Source organism: Palaemon carinicauda, chromosome 21, assembly GCF_036898095.1.
Source record: "Palaemon carinicauda isolate YSFRI2023 chromosome 21, ASM3689809v2, whole genome shotgun sequence".
NCBI lineage: Eukaryota > Metazoa > Arthropoda > Malacostraca > Decapoda > Palaemonidae > Palaemon > Palaemon carinicauda.
Window position 1 is genome coordinate 57,357,786 of NC_090745.1, and position 17,536 is coordinate 57,375,321.

General features: G+C 35.9%; 1 protein-coding gene across 1 annotated transcript in view; it reads right to left on the reverse strand.

The window, feature by feature from the left end:
• The window catches only part of LOC137615283 (capping protein inhibiting regulator of actin dynamics-like), a 542,330-nt gene that overhangs the window by 45,042 nt on the left and 479,752 nt on the right, over positions 1-17,536 (reverse strand). Inside the window, 1 exon segment of the mRNA XM_068345017.1 lies at positions 8,199-8,342. Within this exon segment, the coding sequence (XP_068201118.1) occupies positions 8,199-8,342 (144 nt within the window).

Genomic DNA, 17,536 nt, shown 5'->3' on the forward strand with positions numbered 1-17,536 from the left:
CCTGACAGAAGTAATATGCTCAGGGATACCAAATCTTGCTATCCATTCTGAGAGTAAGGCAGATGTACATGAAGCGGACGTTACAGTTTCCATGGGAATGGCTTCAGGCCAACAAGTGGAGCGGTCGATGACGGTAAACAGGTAAAAATGTCCCTGTGATGTGGGTAGGGGGCCTACAACATCGATGTGAATGTGGGCAAAACGACGCTGAGGTTGAGGAAATGTGCCCACTCCTGAATCTGTGTGTTGATGTACTTTGGAAGTTTGGCAAGAAGTACAGGCGCGGACCCAATCATTAGCCTCCTTAGTAATGCCGTGCCAAATGAACTTCGTCTTCAGCAGCTGTGCAGTAAAACGGCACGAGGGATGTGAAAGGCCATGAATGAAATCAAACACCTGTCAGCGCATGGGAGAAGGAATCCACAGTCGCGGTCTACCAGTACTGACGTCACAGAGGAGGGTGGTGTTGGAGTCGTCGAGGGGGACGTCTTCCCAATGGAGGGATGTGCTGGATGTCCTACATGCTTGATACTCTGGATCCTGTTGTTGGGCTTCAGCCAAGGCGTTGTAATCCAATCCCAGTTGAACGGCAGCCAATGTGTTTCTTGACAGGGCATTGGCAACGGGATTCATTTTCCCAGGGACGTGTTGAAGAGATGTTTGCGTTGACGGGCGGACCAGGCGTCAGACTGTTGAGTGAAGGCCAGCAATTCGCGATCAAAGGTAGAATAACCCGATTCTGCCTTGGACAGTTTTCTGCTGAAGAAGGTCAATGGGCGGGGCGAGCTGTTGACCACCTGTTCGAGTACTGCACCAATAGCGACGTCGCTGGCATCGGTGGAGAGAAGGAGAGGGGCATGTAGGACGAAAAGTGAGAGCGCAGCGGTTCATATAGGGCATTCTTTGCGTTGCAGAAGGCTGCTTTTTGAAGGGGACCCCTCTTCAGGTCTTTTGGCTTGCCCTTGAGGGAGGCGTAGAGGGGAGCAAGAGTGGCGGCAATGGCTGGCAGAAAACGGTGATAATAGTTGATTATGCTCAAGAATGCCTGCAGCGCTTTGACGGTTGAGGATGTGGGGAAGCTCTGAACAGCTGCTACCTTCTCAGGGAGTGGATGGACTCCTTCAGGAGTGATGCAGTGCCCTAAGAACGACACTTCGTTGGCGCCAAAGGTACACTTGTCGTACCGGACTACAAGGCCGTTTTGTTGTAGGGGGTCGAGCACGATGCGCAGGTGACGGAGGTGTTCCTCTTTTGAAGAAGAGAACACAAGTATGTCGTCCACATAACATACACAGAAGGGGAGGTCCCCTAAGATGCCATCCATGAGACGTTAAAAAGGGCCCCAGCATTACGAAGGCCACAACAAGAGTAATTGAAGGTGTATGTACCGAAGGTCGTGGTTATGGCGGTCTTGGGGATGTCTTCTGGGTTCATAGGCACCTGATAATACCCCTTCAGGAGGTCGAGCGTAGAGAAAACCTTCGCTTTGCACAGGTAGTAGGTCATGTTGGTGATATTTGGGAGGGGGTAGTGATCCGGTTTCTTCAGGAAGCTGTGTAAGGGTGACGACCATGGGCTGGAGGCCTTTTGGCAAAGGCTCATTTCTTCCATTTCGGCAAACGTCTGTTTGGTGGCTACCAATCAATCCGGTGCCAGACATCTGAATTTGGTGAAGACTGGGGGTCCCGTCATCTTGATATGGTGATAAATACCATGTTTGTCAGGAGCCGTGGGTGTTTGGCGAAGTTCTGGACAAAAAACTTCCGGGTACAACGTGAGGAGGTGGGCGTAGGCATCCGTGGGTGCGCTGATGTGGAGACCGAGGTTTGAGGGGGCGGGTTGAAGACGTGTCGACAAGTACGAGTCTGCGTTGACCAATCGTCGGTGGGCGACATCGACCAGAAGGTGGAAATGAGAGAGGAAATCCGCACCAAGGATTGGCAATGTGACGTCAGCAATGAGAAACTTCCAATTAAATTTGCCGTTTCCAAACGATAATGTGAGGTTCTCGTAACCGTAGTTGGGTATCGCAGATCTGTCGTCAGACTTAGATAGACTACAGCGTGTCCTGAAGAGTTCCATTGGCAAAAGAGAACGACAAGCACCCATGTCTACCAAAAATTGCACTATGTAAAAAGAAAAAATTAGAAACACGGGAGGCCAGCGCCACGAGCAATGGCCTATTTACACGTTTTTTGGCCACTGACAATCCTTGGCACATTTCTTTGCGACAGCCCCAAATCTGGAGTGGTAGTAGCAAAACTACGGCTTATGGGCGGCAGTAAGTGGCTGTAGAAGTCGTTGGTTGGGGCGTGAGCGAGTGGTGGGTGATGGGTGGCTTTGTCGCTGCTCCGGCATCACGGGGTAGGCGTGTGTGTCCTACGGCATTCACGTCAGCTTCGGTTGATGTTGAATAGGTATCCTGTTTGTCTGGAGTGGAGGCGTTGATGGAGGTCTTAAAGGTCGTGAAGTGGCTGTCCATAAGGGCATCGGCTTTGGTCCTCAAGTCCTTTATGGGTAAACTATCGACATAGGGTATAGCAGCGCGTATAGGCTCGGGTAAATGGCGTACCAAAAGGGCATGAAGTAAGTTCACCTCACGAGTAGCGCCGTTTGCAGCAGGTTGCAGGCGAGCGATATTGGTCATTTCCCTGAGGGCGAGCGAAGCCCTTTGGTCCCCCAACGGTTGTTGAGAGAGCTGAAAAAGCTTTGCTATACGGGCGGCTAGCAATGGTGAGTATTGCTGCAGAAGGTGTTTTAAGGGCGTCATACACTATTGGGGTGTCTCCTTGTTCACAAAGCCAGTCGGAGATTTCCGGGAAGGTGTCCTCGAGTATCGCCGCAAGAACATGATCTGCTTTGGTGGTTGAGCAAGTCACGCCCTTGATGCGGAACTAGACTTCTGCGCGCTGAAACCAAGCAAACGCCTCTCCGCTGGCGAACGACGAAGTTTGAATGGGGCGGTGCCAACTTCCATGGAGTCCTCCAGAGTAACAGTGAGGGGGGGAAGGCAGGAGGAGCGAGTCGACCTCCGGGGTCACCAATGTGATGGGCCACGAGTAGGTTGTGAGTCAAAGGGGAGATGAATGCAACTGAGTGAGTTTATTACAGACACATCGAGTTAATATACACACTAGGTCCCAGTAAGAAGGTCATAAACTACAAAAATGCTATTTCTTGTCAAACCGGCAACCAGTTCTGTTAACAGTTAACAACGAAGTAAGCAGACAGGTTAATACAAGTTGCTCTCAGTGCGAGGGGAGAGCGAAGATAATAAGGATAATATATACAAAAAAGGGAAATGTCGTTACTATGTGATATTTCATCTTCCAATGCATATTTCGTTCTCATCATCTCTGTCTTTCTTTTATTTATCTTTAGCCTAACCTCATTTGATATGTCATGCATTTTGGTAAGCAGGTTACCTATATCTCATTTTAATTCCCGGATATATGTAATTTCTTTATTTGTTGCATCTCATGCACCGAAACGTATTCTCAGCATCCTCATTTCTGTGAATTACAGCTTCTGTTTCCCCTCCTTAATCCCAATGTTTCTGAATAATACATCATTTCTAGTCTGATTAAGGTACAACAGTTCATTTGGTCATCTTTTGACACACCACTCAGTCCATCTTTATTTTACCCACACTCTGCGAAAAATCTTTCACGTTAACAACGTACAGAATCAGAACCACATCCTATTAAAGCAGTCTAAAAGAACTACATTTGGGGTGTGTCCTTTCTAGCCTACGCTTATACCCTTTAAGCGTTTCTTCACTCATAGCATTACCAATTTCGTTGGATGTTGAAATTTTGCTTTGAATGAATGAATGATTTGAAGTTCTCTGGCATTCTGACATCGAAGGTCATTGGCGCCGATATCGGTTATTATAAATAATTTCAAAAAGAATATTCAATTAAAACCAGAAAAGTAAATATGATATAAAAGTTAAATAGCATTCAGAAGACCTGCTTCTGAAATAAATTTAAAAATTCCACTAGCATTGCACAATTTTCCTTTGCTTCAACATTTAAGAATGTTCTCATCATTATTTATATTCTTTTCATCAATGGATCCAGTTACCCAAAACATTCTTAGGAAAACAAAAATATCGGCAGACTAATTGTAAAATTCTTCACAGAGGAGCTGTTTCCATTTCAGCATTGGAGATTCTATGCTCTAAATGTAACAAAACCAGTTTCATTAAGGATTTCTTATACGTATCCTTTTTAAATATGCAGTTGTTCTATGTACGCAATGAACTTCACCATTAATTCAGGTAAATATACGGGGTTACGATAATTTCGACATTCCATCAAAACCTGTTTCAACTTGCAAAAGTTCCATGTCGCGTCTACCTGAAACCTTTCATGATACCAAAGAAAGTTATCCCTCATTCCTCCTCATGTCTTACTTTCCTATACCTGTATATCACCAAAACTGCTTTTGTTTTTATCACACATAGTTCCTTACACATGATAATCCTCTCCACTGGAGCGCTTACCTTATCAAACTGCAACCCACTTCATTCACTCTTCCACTTTAATATTCAAACCACTTCCTGATTGATTCGCTTTCCCAAATTTGTTTCTATATACATAGGCCCTATAATGAGTTTGAAAGTCAACCAGATATTTATGTCAACGCAGATATTTAAGTAAAAGATTCTCTACTTTACAAAGGGACGGATGGTAAATGAGTAGAGAATAATCTTTTATAATAATTTAAGTCTATTTTATAACCCATAGCATGAATAAAAGAAAAAATGCAACCAAAGTCAAGATGTGGGGGTGATAACAGCCTACTCGATGTATACCAAAAGGATTTCATTGAATACATAACGTTATCTAACATATCAGAGAAGGGTTGGATTTTGACTGAGAAAGGCAGCTGGCAGTAGGACTGATAAGGAAAAAAGCAGGTTGAGTTTATTTGATTGAGAAACTTAAATGTGAAGGGACTTGGAAGACTTAATGATAAAATCCATAAAGAGGCAATGAGAATGTATGGCATTGAAAATAAGTTATTGGAAATAATCAAGAGTTTTAAATATGGAAGAAAAATACGTTAGCACATGGAAGTTAAAATTCCAATTCCGTGTAAACAGCAAAGAGGTTAAATGGGTGGAGATGGCGCCAAGGAGGTTAAATGGGTGGAGATGGCGCTGGTAGTCAATGCTCAATGGAAACAGTGAAGCCAACTGTCATAGGCGACACGCCCCCCACCGTAGACAGAAAGGAATTGGGAGGAGAGTAATCAGCTATCGGACAGGGAAATGGAAGATTAACAGTGATAAAATGTCATTTGTAAACGGATAATTACTTTTAATGTTTTCATCAGGTACAAGGAATTAAGATAAATTGACTTCTGGCTTCTAAAGAGAAATAGTCATTAAAAAGGTCAAAGGAGACGATTTGTGTTCTGGGATTTTTTTTTTCTAAACTATAAGTTGGAATACAATTCATTGAGGGAGTGACTACTGGCCACTAAAGTGCATCAGTTTTGTATACGCGTAACGACTTCTTTTATTTTTCTGCCAGTAATCTTCCTGAGAGATTTTTAGCAGTATAAAAATTTCTGATCTGCAGATATATTTCTGCAACAACCTTAATAAGTAAAACAATATGATTATTATCTGGTTCAGTTTCGTACATATGCTTAGATGATTTTGAAAATATTTTCATAAAAGTATAATAATCTACTCCATAGATTGATTTTTTTTCCATACCCTTTTTATACAACTCCATATGCGTATCACTGACAATTACTATCAAGTCTCTGAATTTCTTTCACAGCGCAGGCATAGATTTATCACGTCATCAGATGGGTGTATAACACCTTTATTTTTCAATCTAACTAATGAACGCAAACAGCTGTTGTATCAGTACCAGTAAAAGCATTAATACAGGTTTGAGACTTACATAATTTTTCCAGTTTAAAGAAAGCAAATCCCGCAATATAGGCAGCAATGCTGCTTGAAAACAATGACATGTTGACTAGTTGGAAGATATGTGTAATCATCATCGTCATCAAAATCAGCTGCTTATCTTATCTCAAAACTTTCGTCATTCAAAATTATGTTCGTATCCGTTGATGAATTTATGGCTTGAACAGAAAAGTTTTATGAAAGAGCACAGTCCTTAACTCTGGTTGAAACTAAAAGAATGTTTACTGACTCCAAAGGTATACAGTTCCCTTTGAGCTCATCCTGCGTTATTATAAACTAAAATTCGTTTTTAATCTGGAGAAGACTGACGGGCTGTTATTGCATCCTCCGATGGATCTAACTTGACCAAAATAAGCCTTCTAGGTGATCTTGGCTCATCTTATACATTAACGAAAATTTTAATTGGGGTTCAGGACAAACTATTAGATTATCACATATTTCAATCAAACTCCGCATACAAATTATGAATCCAAGGAAGCAATTTTTCCGATTGGAATTCAAAGTATGAGGTCTTTGATACAATTCAGTACGGCCCAAAAACTCGATAAAGAATCTTTCATTATCCTTTTTCTATTAGTCTTTTAAAATCCCACCCGCACAAATTCCTTGAATTCATCACATCAAACTAATTATTTATGATGGTAATGAATTTGATTGATGCTTTGCATCCCTAGAACTCTACGAATTTGTTATGAAGACAAAACTGGAAGGATTTTGCAACAAATTCACTTAGTAACTGTGCTGCAAGTTTAAAATGAATCTTTTTTTTTTTTTATCCATTCCAGATGTAGCAATCTTAATTTATTCACAAAATGCCAACACTTGCATTCTTGAAGATTATGTAATTCTTCAATGAAATCCCACTTGATAAAGTTTCCCTCCCCATCAACAAAATGTTTTCCCTTTATGAATTCCTAATTAACATTCGCATATGGCATGGGTAAAAAAGAGAGTAATATTTGCTCCTGCGTCAGTGTATGAAGAAATGAAGTTTTTATATTTCCAGAATCTAGACTGCAACCAAGCTCTTTGACTACAACAGCATTCATTGATAGTCCATCAAAAGCCAAAGAGATAATTTTGGCCCCAACTAAATGCAGCTTAGCCAAAAATTGCCATAACAAATTAACACGCTCAGCTGCACCTAGTCAGTTTATTAAACAAATAGCTTATTGGTAATTTCCAACTGCCATTTTTAAGTTCACCATAAATACTAGAGCTTCTCTTGCAACTGGAATGCTATCATCATTCAGTTCAGTATCCATGTCAACAAAAGCATAGGATCTCGTGGCATCCCACTCGGATTGTTGCTTAATTGCTATTTTATCAATTATCAGTGAGGAATGTTATTATAGATAGTGGACGAGTGCAAGTGGTTTATTTGTACAAGTATTTGGAAATACGCAAAAAAAAAAAGATAATAAAAAAGATGAGAGAAAAGGCGAGTCACAAAATAGCCAAAGAAGGAAAAGATCAGGCCGTGAACCAAAGAATGGTGAGACTTTACTTATCTTGGGAAGTCTTGTAGGGAATCTATGAAAGGATAGTTGAACAAACTCTGGCTGTGTACATGTTAAAAGTAAATGAAAGAAATAACGCCAAATCTATAAAGATGAACTGTTTGGGTATAACTTTTTGGTAAAATGAAATGATAGTTTGAAAAATGTGGGGATATGAAAGAGAAACTGTATAACAGATAGCATAGGTAAAAGGGTGGATTTACATATAAAGATGTCTTGTTCCTGTGGAAGGAATGAAAGATAATAATATAGAGAAAACATCATAATTCAGGAGGTTGGAAGAAAAACAAGGCACAAATAGGAGTAGACAGATAGTGTGAAGGATATACAAATATGGATAGGAAATGACGGGATACCAAGGAAGCGACTGTGTGCAAAAATAACAGTGAATGGTGCAGTGTGCATGGGGCTATAAAGTGCTGCTGATGAACCATCTGTATATATAGGAAGCAACTAATGCGAAAGTTTAACTGCACAAGAGATTCATCCATGGTTCAGCAATAAAATGATGCATATGGCAGTGACTGTTGTGTTATTTTTCTTTGGGAAGCGGTTTGCGTATGTTTATTTAGTGTATATATATATATATATATATATATATATATATATATATATATATATATATATATATATATATATGTGTGTGTGTGTGTGTGTGTGAGTTCACGTGTGTGTGTTCACGTGTGTGTGTGTGTGGAAAGTGATTGTATGAAGACCTGAAAGCATACCTCCTTTTCGCGTTTTTTTCTAATTTCTTCCATGTATTCTCTGGCTTCTTTCTCCTGTTGCTCCTTGACTCTTTCCTCCCACAAAGCGGCCTCCTTTCTTTCCCTCTCCTCCTCTACGGCCTTTTGTCGCTTCTTGTCTTCCAGCTGTGAAAAGAAAAGAAAAACTCTTGAAAGGAAAGTGTCTTCCTGCAAAGTCTCAAGGAAAAAGCGGAATGCGTCTTTTTCTGGACATATTTTTCACTGTTTTCCGTCTCATGGACTTATACATAGAAAAATCTTAATTAGAGCAAAACAATACTACTCTTCACCACGTTACTTGAGGTACAATATATGTTACTTGTAAATGAAACATATCAAGTCTATTTCGTATGACAATGTTATTTGGACCATTTCCAAAAATATCAGGTTGTAGATTTGAGCTGAAGATACAAAATAATTGTAAAAGAGAGAATAAACGAATGATCATAAAAATCGTACATATGGTTTATAGTTTGAATTAGCAGTAAATTTGTAAGTATTAACTTTTGCGATGAAATAAATTCATAATGGACCATAAAATCATCGCCCATTGGCGCCCAATTTTACGAATAAATCAATCCGTAAAGACCTATTTATACCTAAATTCTTCAGAGATGAAGGCATGAGAGCTACCCGATGAAGAGCTGTTTCTCTCCCAGATGCATATCAAGTATTATTTTCATTAAGTTCTGGAATCTTTTGTTTTCTTACATGTTTTAATAACCCCCTAGATTTTCGTCCTTCGACATCAGCCAGTCTACTCCTTTCCTCTCGCATGATTGAAGCAAGAGTTGCCTTCCTTTTCCAACTTGGAAATAGTAATAAACAATCGTGTAGGAAAAGGAAAGAAATCGATAAACTCCTTTGGATTCTGGACTCTTGATAACTTCCATCATGTCAACAAGTATTCAAAATATTCTTATATGACTTTCGCAATGCTAGTTTTGTCTTTGTTATTTAAAGGGTTTTTATATCATAGATAAAAACTTTTTTTTCATCACTGCATGAATTCGATTTATTTTTCATACCAGACTCCTTTGATTTAACAAGAAATCAATATAGACTGGTAAAATACATGAATGTGTTTCAGTTTCTCAGGATACAGGGTCCTTCGAATAATCTTTTGCAAGCCACGATTGAACCAAACACTTAACATATAAACTTGTTTTTTTAAATTAATAATATTCCTTAGCTTTCACAAAGAACAATTACAATTTTTTATACTATTCTACTTGTTAAAACAATATACTTATAACATTAAATCTTACATATTCATTCCGTGAAAAACAGGTCCATCACCATTTACGTTGAATATAGGTTTTATGAACAAAGGGAGTCAAATGTATCTTTATAAATGTGTTATCATTAACATATTTGCAATGATACCTGATTAAACAAAATATCTTCCATTTAAAAGGTGGCTTCATGACGTCGTCCACGTTTTTGGACGAAGCCACGGAGTTTTCCTTTCAACAAGCGTCTTCTTAAGCTTTACTTTGATGAATAGAGTAACAGACTGAGACCTAATTGCCCTTCAAATCAAGAAAAAATTTTGCTTCATTCAACTTCTTAGTTTTTTAAATAATGGTTAAGCCACCTTTTAAAAAAGAGGGACGTCTTATTGTGTTCGTGCACGGGAACATTACATGGAAAAACAACCATTGCAACCATGCGTCTCAAAATTCGGCTCCAAGTCATAAAACGCTTGAGGTCATATCTGCCAGGGCTATAAACCAAACAGTTTCCATGTCGTATGAACATGAATTTTGTCTTTTGTTTCGTGGGGTTATGTTTTCTGAAATTAAACAAATAAGAAATTCATATCGGGGTCTCTATTCCTCGTTATATTTTAACACTGGCAATAGTCGAAAAAAATAAGTGTAGATTGGTTATTGCTCACAAGCATGCAAACCCCGGTTGAAGTTGCGACAATCAGCTACACTTTTGACATTTTCTTTCTTTGCACGTAACCCACAATTTTCTTTTGAATCGAGTTTTCTGTCTATTTCATATCCGAGTAAAAAAAGATCTTGTACTTATTCCAATGAACTTAAGAGTTTTGTTGGATACTTTATTGAAATCATACCAATTCCTTAAGTTGAAATTAAAACTAAGCGTTTGTAGCTTGTGTAGTTGACTAAATGTGCAGACATTTGATTAAAATATGTCATGTATGGCTGTCCGTGGTATACTGTATGCCTCGCAGCTACATAATTATCTTACTAATTCACTTAGATTACCCGAAGAAAGACGTCTAAACCACGATGCATTTGCTCAATATGATTCATCGCTTACATTTTTTATGGGGAAAAACTTTAGGTATTTTCAATTATACACGAAGTAATTATTTTCACCTACTGTTCCCTTGGACTTCACATGGAAACTAGGTTCATTAACGGTAGACCACATACCTTGTCTCTTGATGAAAAGTCACCTCCATTTCCTTTTGGTTCCAGACCTTAATCTCTAATGCTATTCTTAGTCATCCGTATGGGGCAGAGGAGGACTCATGCTAATAATCAAGAGTCCTTATCAGCACACCTAGATATTTTGTGTGCAGATATGCCCATTTCTTCAGTAAACATAACATTCTACCAACTAAATGTAGATGTCTTTACATAATGAAAGCGCACAATTTATATGTATACCATTCTTATAATGTTTATGCGCTATATACATGTACATGTATACTTTATGCATGCGTATAGAAGTGTATGTAGACGATGTTGGCGAATAAATACTGCAATGGCCTCTAGGAAGCAAAAGAATGTTATACTTGAGAGAACAATAAAGGTCCGGCACTTTATTATTTCGCTTTATTAACACTGTATCTTCGAAGAAAAACACACAATATAATCGCGTTCTGTTGTTTAAGATAAATATCGATATCAATTAATTACAAACTGAAAGCGATCCTTATTTAGGTATTCCTAATTTTTCGTCTGAGACATGATCATATCAATATCGCAGAGTTCATTTTCCTTCGTTTAAGAAGAAAGAATGATCTTATATATAAAATTTTTACAAATTCCGCAAGATATCTCCCTTGCATTCACCACGTTAATTAAAAAAGAATAAAGAACGCAGACAAGCCAAATTCCATTTGAATTGCAGACTGAAGTTCAAGCCAAAGGTAACAGATTTCCAGGTAATCGTAATTCCATGAAAATTTAGAAAATAACGTTAAACTACACATTATAGTTAATGATAGATCACTGATTGATATATTTCATTAATTTGGCTACATGTATTTGATTATCATTCTAGTTTTATCATTGCTTTCTTTTCTAGTGCGAAGAGTCCATTAGTAATTTTTAGGGACACCGACCAAATTTTCATCCCTCTAGGGAACCGTATACATGAAATGCAGCCTAAGATTTATTCAGTCCACTTGATGTGACCTGACCTGTTTTACTGGTTATCTCTGCAATTGCCTTTTATGCAGCTCATTATGAAACTTCTATAAGAGGTAGGAAGCAACTATTTCTATTTAAAGAGGAACTGTTGATCTAACTACATTCATGACATCGTTGCAAAATCTAACCGAAATCATTAACGTTGAAAACAAATAGCGTAACATTTACTTGAGATTTCCAAATATAACAGAAGAAATGTTGAAAAGTAACTTGAAATCATATCTACAGAGATTAAGCTTTATCAGATGAAACGTAAAAAGGGTAAACGTGATTCACTGAATAATATTGTATGGAAAACAATGTATCTAGAAAGGAGTGTATTGAAATTCCAGTGCAAGTATTTAAGGCTATGATCCGGTTAAAGGGTCACTGTATCTTTCTTACACTCTAGCCTTATCCTTGAAACAGGATGGTACACACGCATCGCATAACGTTATGCCTCTGGAATCATAAAAGGTATTCAACATGCTAAGCAAACTCCGTCCTCCTGAAAAGATGTCGCCCTGGTCCTTGCAGTCTGGCCTCCCTCCACATGCCGTCCCCAGCCATTCTAGGACACCATCCTATCCCCTCCTTCTCTCATTCTCAAAAGTTCTTCAGTCTTTGTTAAAAATGAGAAATAAGAAGGCTAAGCAATTAGGATGATTAACTTTAGGTGAAGTATACACACACACACACACACACACACACACACACACATATATATATATATATATATATTATATATATATATATATATATATATATATATATATATATATATATATATATACTCATATTATCCTTCTTATAGAGCAAAGATAAAAGAGTATCCGGTATGTTCAACCTATTCTAGTCAGAGTGCGAGAACACTTTCATCTTTTACTTTATAAACACTTTAATCTAAGACTGGATAATAAATGCGTGTTTAAAGTTACAATTAGTTTGGTTTATTATTAAATACATGTCCAGCTAATCCAAAGAAGATAAAGGTTTCTTTTGCTGCTTGTTTGTAAACTATTACTCGGGAAAACATTCCTCAAATTGGTTTAAGTAATCGTGTATCACAAGAAAATAATTCTTTCAAAATTAAAGAGTTATTCTTTATTAGTCACAAGACAGATTTGTAGACTATTTCCGAAATAAATACAAAAACAAACTCAATTTGTATCCAAGTCAGATGTAAAACGGTTGAGGCACATTGGTATTTAATGAAAAGGGATGATGGAAATCTTGAAAAAAAGGACTAACTGGTCTTAAAAATTCTTGTGGAAAAGGCTGAGGGAATCACACATAGCCCTGGAATTTTTGAAATCCCCATACCCGATATCAAAGCGTTTCCCCTGGCAACGGGTAGGTCCTAAGCAAAAACAACACACCGGCCACTCCCAAAATCCCCCTTTCACGACTGGAACCCGCATGCATATAATACATTTTACCAAATTCCACATTTCATAGAGGCAGAAAGATTTGGCACTGCTTGACTTAAACATGCTGTTTTGAGTATCATTTTAACACGAAATCAGAGTACTTAGCCGAATATGCATTACGTGTGTTTCCTCGCCTGTCTCACATGAATTAAGCGATTGGGGCTGTGGCGTAAATTGTCCTAGTTTTCATGGCTGGTAATAAATCTCTTCTGTTGCTTGTGACACGGATGTTATTGCTTCATTTTTTTTTAGCTTATGTGACACTAACACGGAGGATTAAAAAAGCAAGCCATTCTTCTTGCAAGCATGGAAGCATTCTTTCACGGATATGAAGGAGATGTCTACGCTGGTGAAACTAAGTAAGTCAGACGACAGGAAGTAAATTACCCATACAGATACTAAAATATAAATATATTGATTAAAAAAAATAATATGTAAACTGCGAACTTACCACAAGGATTACCAGGACCGAAAAAATATAATTATGCGTAAAAAAAGGATAAGATTGCAATTTATATTCTGGAATAATTACGTAGAAAATAGTTTGTGAAATTAAAAATATGGATTCCAAACATATTTAATTTGATGAAAAACATAATATAAGGTTATTTGAGGGATAAGAGTGAGACACTTTACCACACCAGATTCACACAACTATTACCCCAAGAGTTGATAACTTTCAAGAGATATTCAAGTTTGAATATGGAAACAAAAATACACAAGGAAAACCAAGTTTGCCAAAGAACGGTATTACGTTTTCAATAATTACCTTAACGAATGCTAAAGGAATTCAGGAAATCCCACTCAACATTTGATTAACATACTGTATATTCAATGAGGGACTGAATAATAACAGAAAATGGAAGCCTAAATTGTTGAGAAAGGGAAGTACTTTACAACAAATGACACACAGACGAGAGAGAGAGAGAGAGAGAGAGAGAGAGAGAGAGAGAGAGAGAGAGAGAGAGAGAGAGAGAGAGAGAGAGAGAGAGCATTAGTTGCATGTTTTCTTGTTAACTGAACGTGTAATTATATATATATATATATATATATATATATATATATATATATATATATATATATATATATATATATATATATATATATTTATATATATATATATATATATATATATATATATATATATATATATATATATATATATATATATATATATATATATATATATATAAATATATATAACGTGACTGAAAACACTCAATCACTTATTCAAGGATAGAAAAAAAAAGTAATTCATAACATTATATGTTGTTGATTACACTAACACTTGTAAAAGTCTTCATATTTATTTAGATCGGAGACAACACAAAAACTTTGGGAAGTTACTCCAATATTTCTCTTATTTTCAAAAAATCTATTGGGCCTGAATTTTGAGAGGACATGGATATTACTCCAAAATTTTGGGTAACAAAGTTTATTCATGAGACAAACGTCCATTTGTTGAGTTTGTAAATTCGTTGCATAAAACTATAACAATTCTAATAGAATATGTCAGGGTGGTCCAACCTTTTCCATGCCAAGGGCCACATTATATGAAATTCTTAATGGTACGGGCCACAGGAAAAAATTAATTAGAATTATAATTCGTTGTGAAGGGGAACACCTCCCCAAGGAGAGAGGATTATCTTTATCAAGTATGTAGATGCACATGCAGAGCATACACCGTGTCATAAGATTTTCCCCTATACTTATTAGTATATGAATATTTGTGTTCCGAATAAAGACAAAATAATTAAACAAAATATAAAGAAAAGATTAAAAATTAGAACCATATATAATTCTGTTTATATTTAACTTCAAATTGCAATTAAAATACACACGCTATAGAAAAGAGAAAAATAGTTATAAACAATTCAGATACTAGTAAGTAGAAATACTTTGTAATTATAAGTAAAGAGAAAAAATATAACCTTACATAGTTCTATTCCTGTTTGACTTCAAGATATAATTAAAGTAAATCTATAAATACACACATCATATACTTAGATATATATATAATTTATATATATATATATATATATATATATATATATATATATATATATATATATATATATACACACACACATATATATATATATATATATGTATATATATATATATATATATATATATATATATATATATATATATATATATATATATATATATATATACTTGAATTACTCCTTTTCAGTTATACATTCTAATCATAGACATTATACATGAGGTTGTTGAACAAAAGGTATCTGGCCCTTAATTTTTCAAAGTATCCAAGACTTGTTTCAAACTCACAGGATAATGGTTCCCCAAAAAGATGAGAAGTCTGTTCCTTTATTTTTGTTCAATTCAAGACAAGCAAGGAAGTGTGTCAGATCATTCTTGTTTAAGCACTCACTGAAAACTTGCAGTTTTCTACGGATAGAATCAACATGTCCTACTGGCTGGGAAATATTCTGTAATTTTTCTTGTAGCCTCATGTTTAGTACTTTCAGGTGGGCAGTCACTTCTGTAAGAAATGCTTGGGAGCAAAGGAAGTCTTTATCTTGTAGCTGAATTTAGTACTATACTGAATTATTAAAATACTGATTTTGTAGAAATGAAAAATGTATTTTCCCATAGAGAAAAGAAATGTTGTGGTGTTTTTCAAGCACTCAGCCCCCTAACATTTGAAAGACAGGTCACTGTACTCTGTGTTCAGTTTTTCCAGGAATGATATAAATTTTCTATACCTAAGCGATTTATTTCCGCCTCTGATTAAGTTCACAGTACTTACAACACTTGTCATGACATCACTCATCTGCAATATTTTGCTTCATAAGGCCTCTTGGTGAATAATGGAGTGCCAGTGAGATGCAGTACACTCCATTTTTCTTTAAAAGATAAACTAACCCAACATTACTGCCAACCTTAGCTTTTGTACCACCAGTTACAATGCAAGAAAACTTTTCAAATCCTCTGTATTCATTGGACACGGATTTGAGGGAAATTGATTAATGAGAATATCTGCTATCATCATTCAATAACTGCATCTTGACAAATTCTTCGTGTATCACAAAATCTTCGTCAATAGTGCAGGCAAAAATGACTAACTGGCTGGTGTCACTTACATCAGTGCTGTCATCTAAAGCCAGTGAAAATCACTTGCAATGTTTTATTGTATCTTGAAGTTCCAGGGAAACACGCTGATCAAGATCAGTCACTCTTCTTGAATCCGTTTGGTGAGATAATGACACACTTTTAAATTTTAATGCTACTTTTTCTTCAGCAAACCCTTGTGCTATTTTTACTGCACACTACTTTATCAAATATCCATCCCTAAATGATTTTCTATTTCTTACAAGCACCGAAGTAACCTCTTATGAAGCAGTAAGACTGGCTGTTGGGGTTATCCGAAGTTATGTAGCACATGGTTTTGCTGCTGATGTTTGCCCTTAAAGTTATTAAATATATCAGCATACTATTCTTTGTACAATGCCTCGTAATGCCTGAGAACGTTTTATTCCTTAACAACAAATATTTTAAGAAATCTAGCAAAATAACAGGGAAATAGGCAACTACACTTGAACACTTCAGGAGACTTACCAAGAGAAGTAACATGTAAAACCACATCATCACTGAGTGCATTGTATGTAAACACATTATTTACATTTGTTTGATTTCTGTATTTGTTTATTATTATTATTATTATTATTATTATTATTATTATTATTATTATTATTATTATTATTATTCACAGTAGTAGTAGTAGTAGTAGTGCATTTGCTTTTACAACGGTATTGTCTTTCTTTTTGTATCTATTTTTACTTGTCTATTTATAATAATAATAATAATAATAATAATAATAATAATAATAATAATAATAATAATAATAATAATAATAATAATAATAATAATAATAATGATTATTATTATTATTATTATTATTATTATTATTCATAGTAGTAGTAGTAGTAGTAGTAGTAGTAGTAGTGCATTTGCTTTTACAACGGTATTGTAATTCTTTTTGTATCGATTTTTACTTGTCTATTTATTATAATAATAATAATAATAATAATAATAATAATAATAATAATAATAATAATAATAATAATAATAATAATCTTAACAATAATAATAATAATAATAATAACAATAATAATATTAATGATTATTATTATTATTATTATTATTATTATTATTATTATTATTATTATTATTATTATTATTATTATTATTATTATTATTATTGATGGTGTTGTCTTTATCACCGTCATCATTCGGAAGAGAGACTGTCCTGAAATTTATGATTTTAATTTCATTTCACTATTTATCTTTTTTTTTTTTTATTTATCTATTTTCAGTATTCAGGACGGATCATTTTAGATCCACTAAGATTTGGTCACATTAAATCATACTGCATAATCAGGTCAGTGCTGGAAGGCCATAAAAATACTCCTTGCAGGCCACATTTGCCCCTAGCCCTATTGGACCACCTTGTTCAATACGTTGCGGG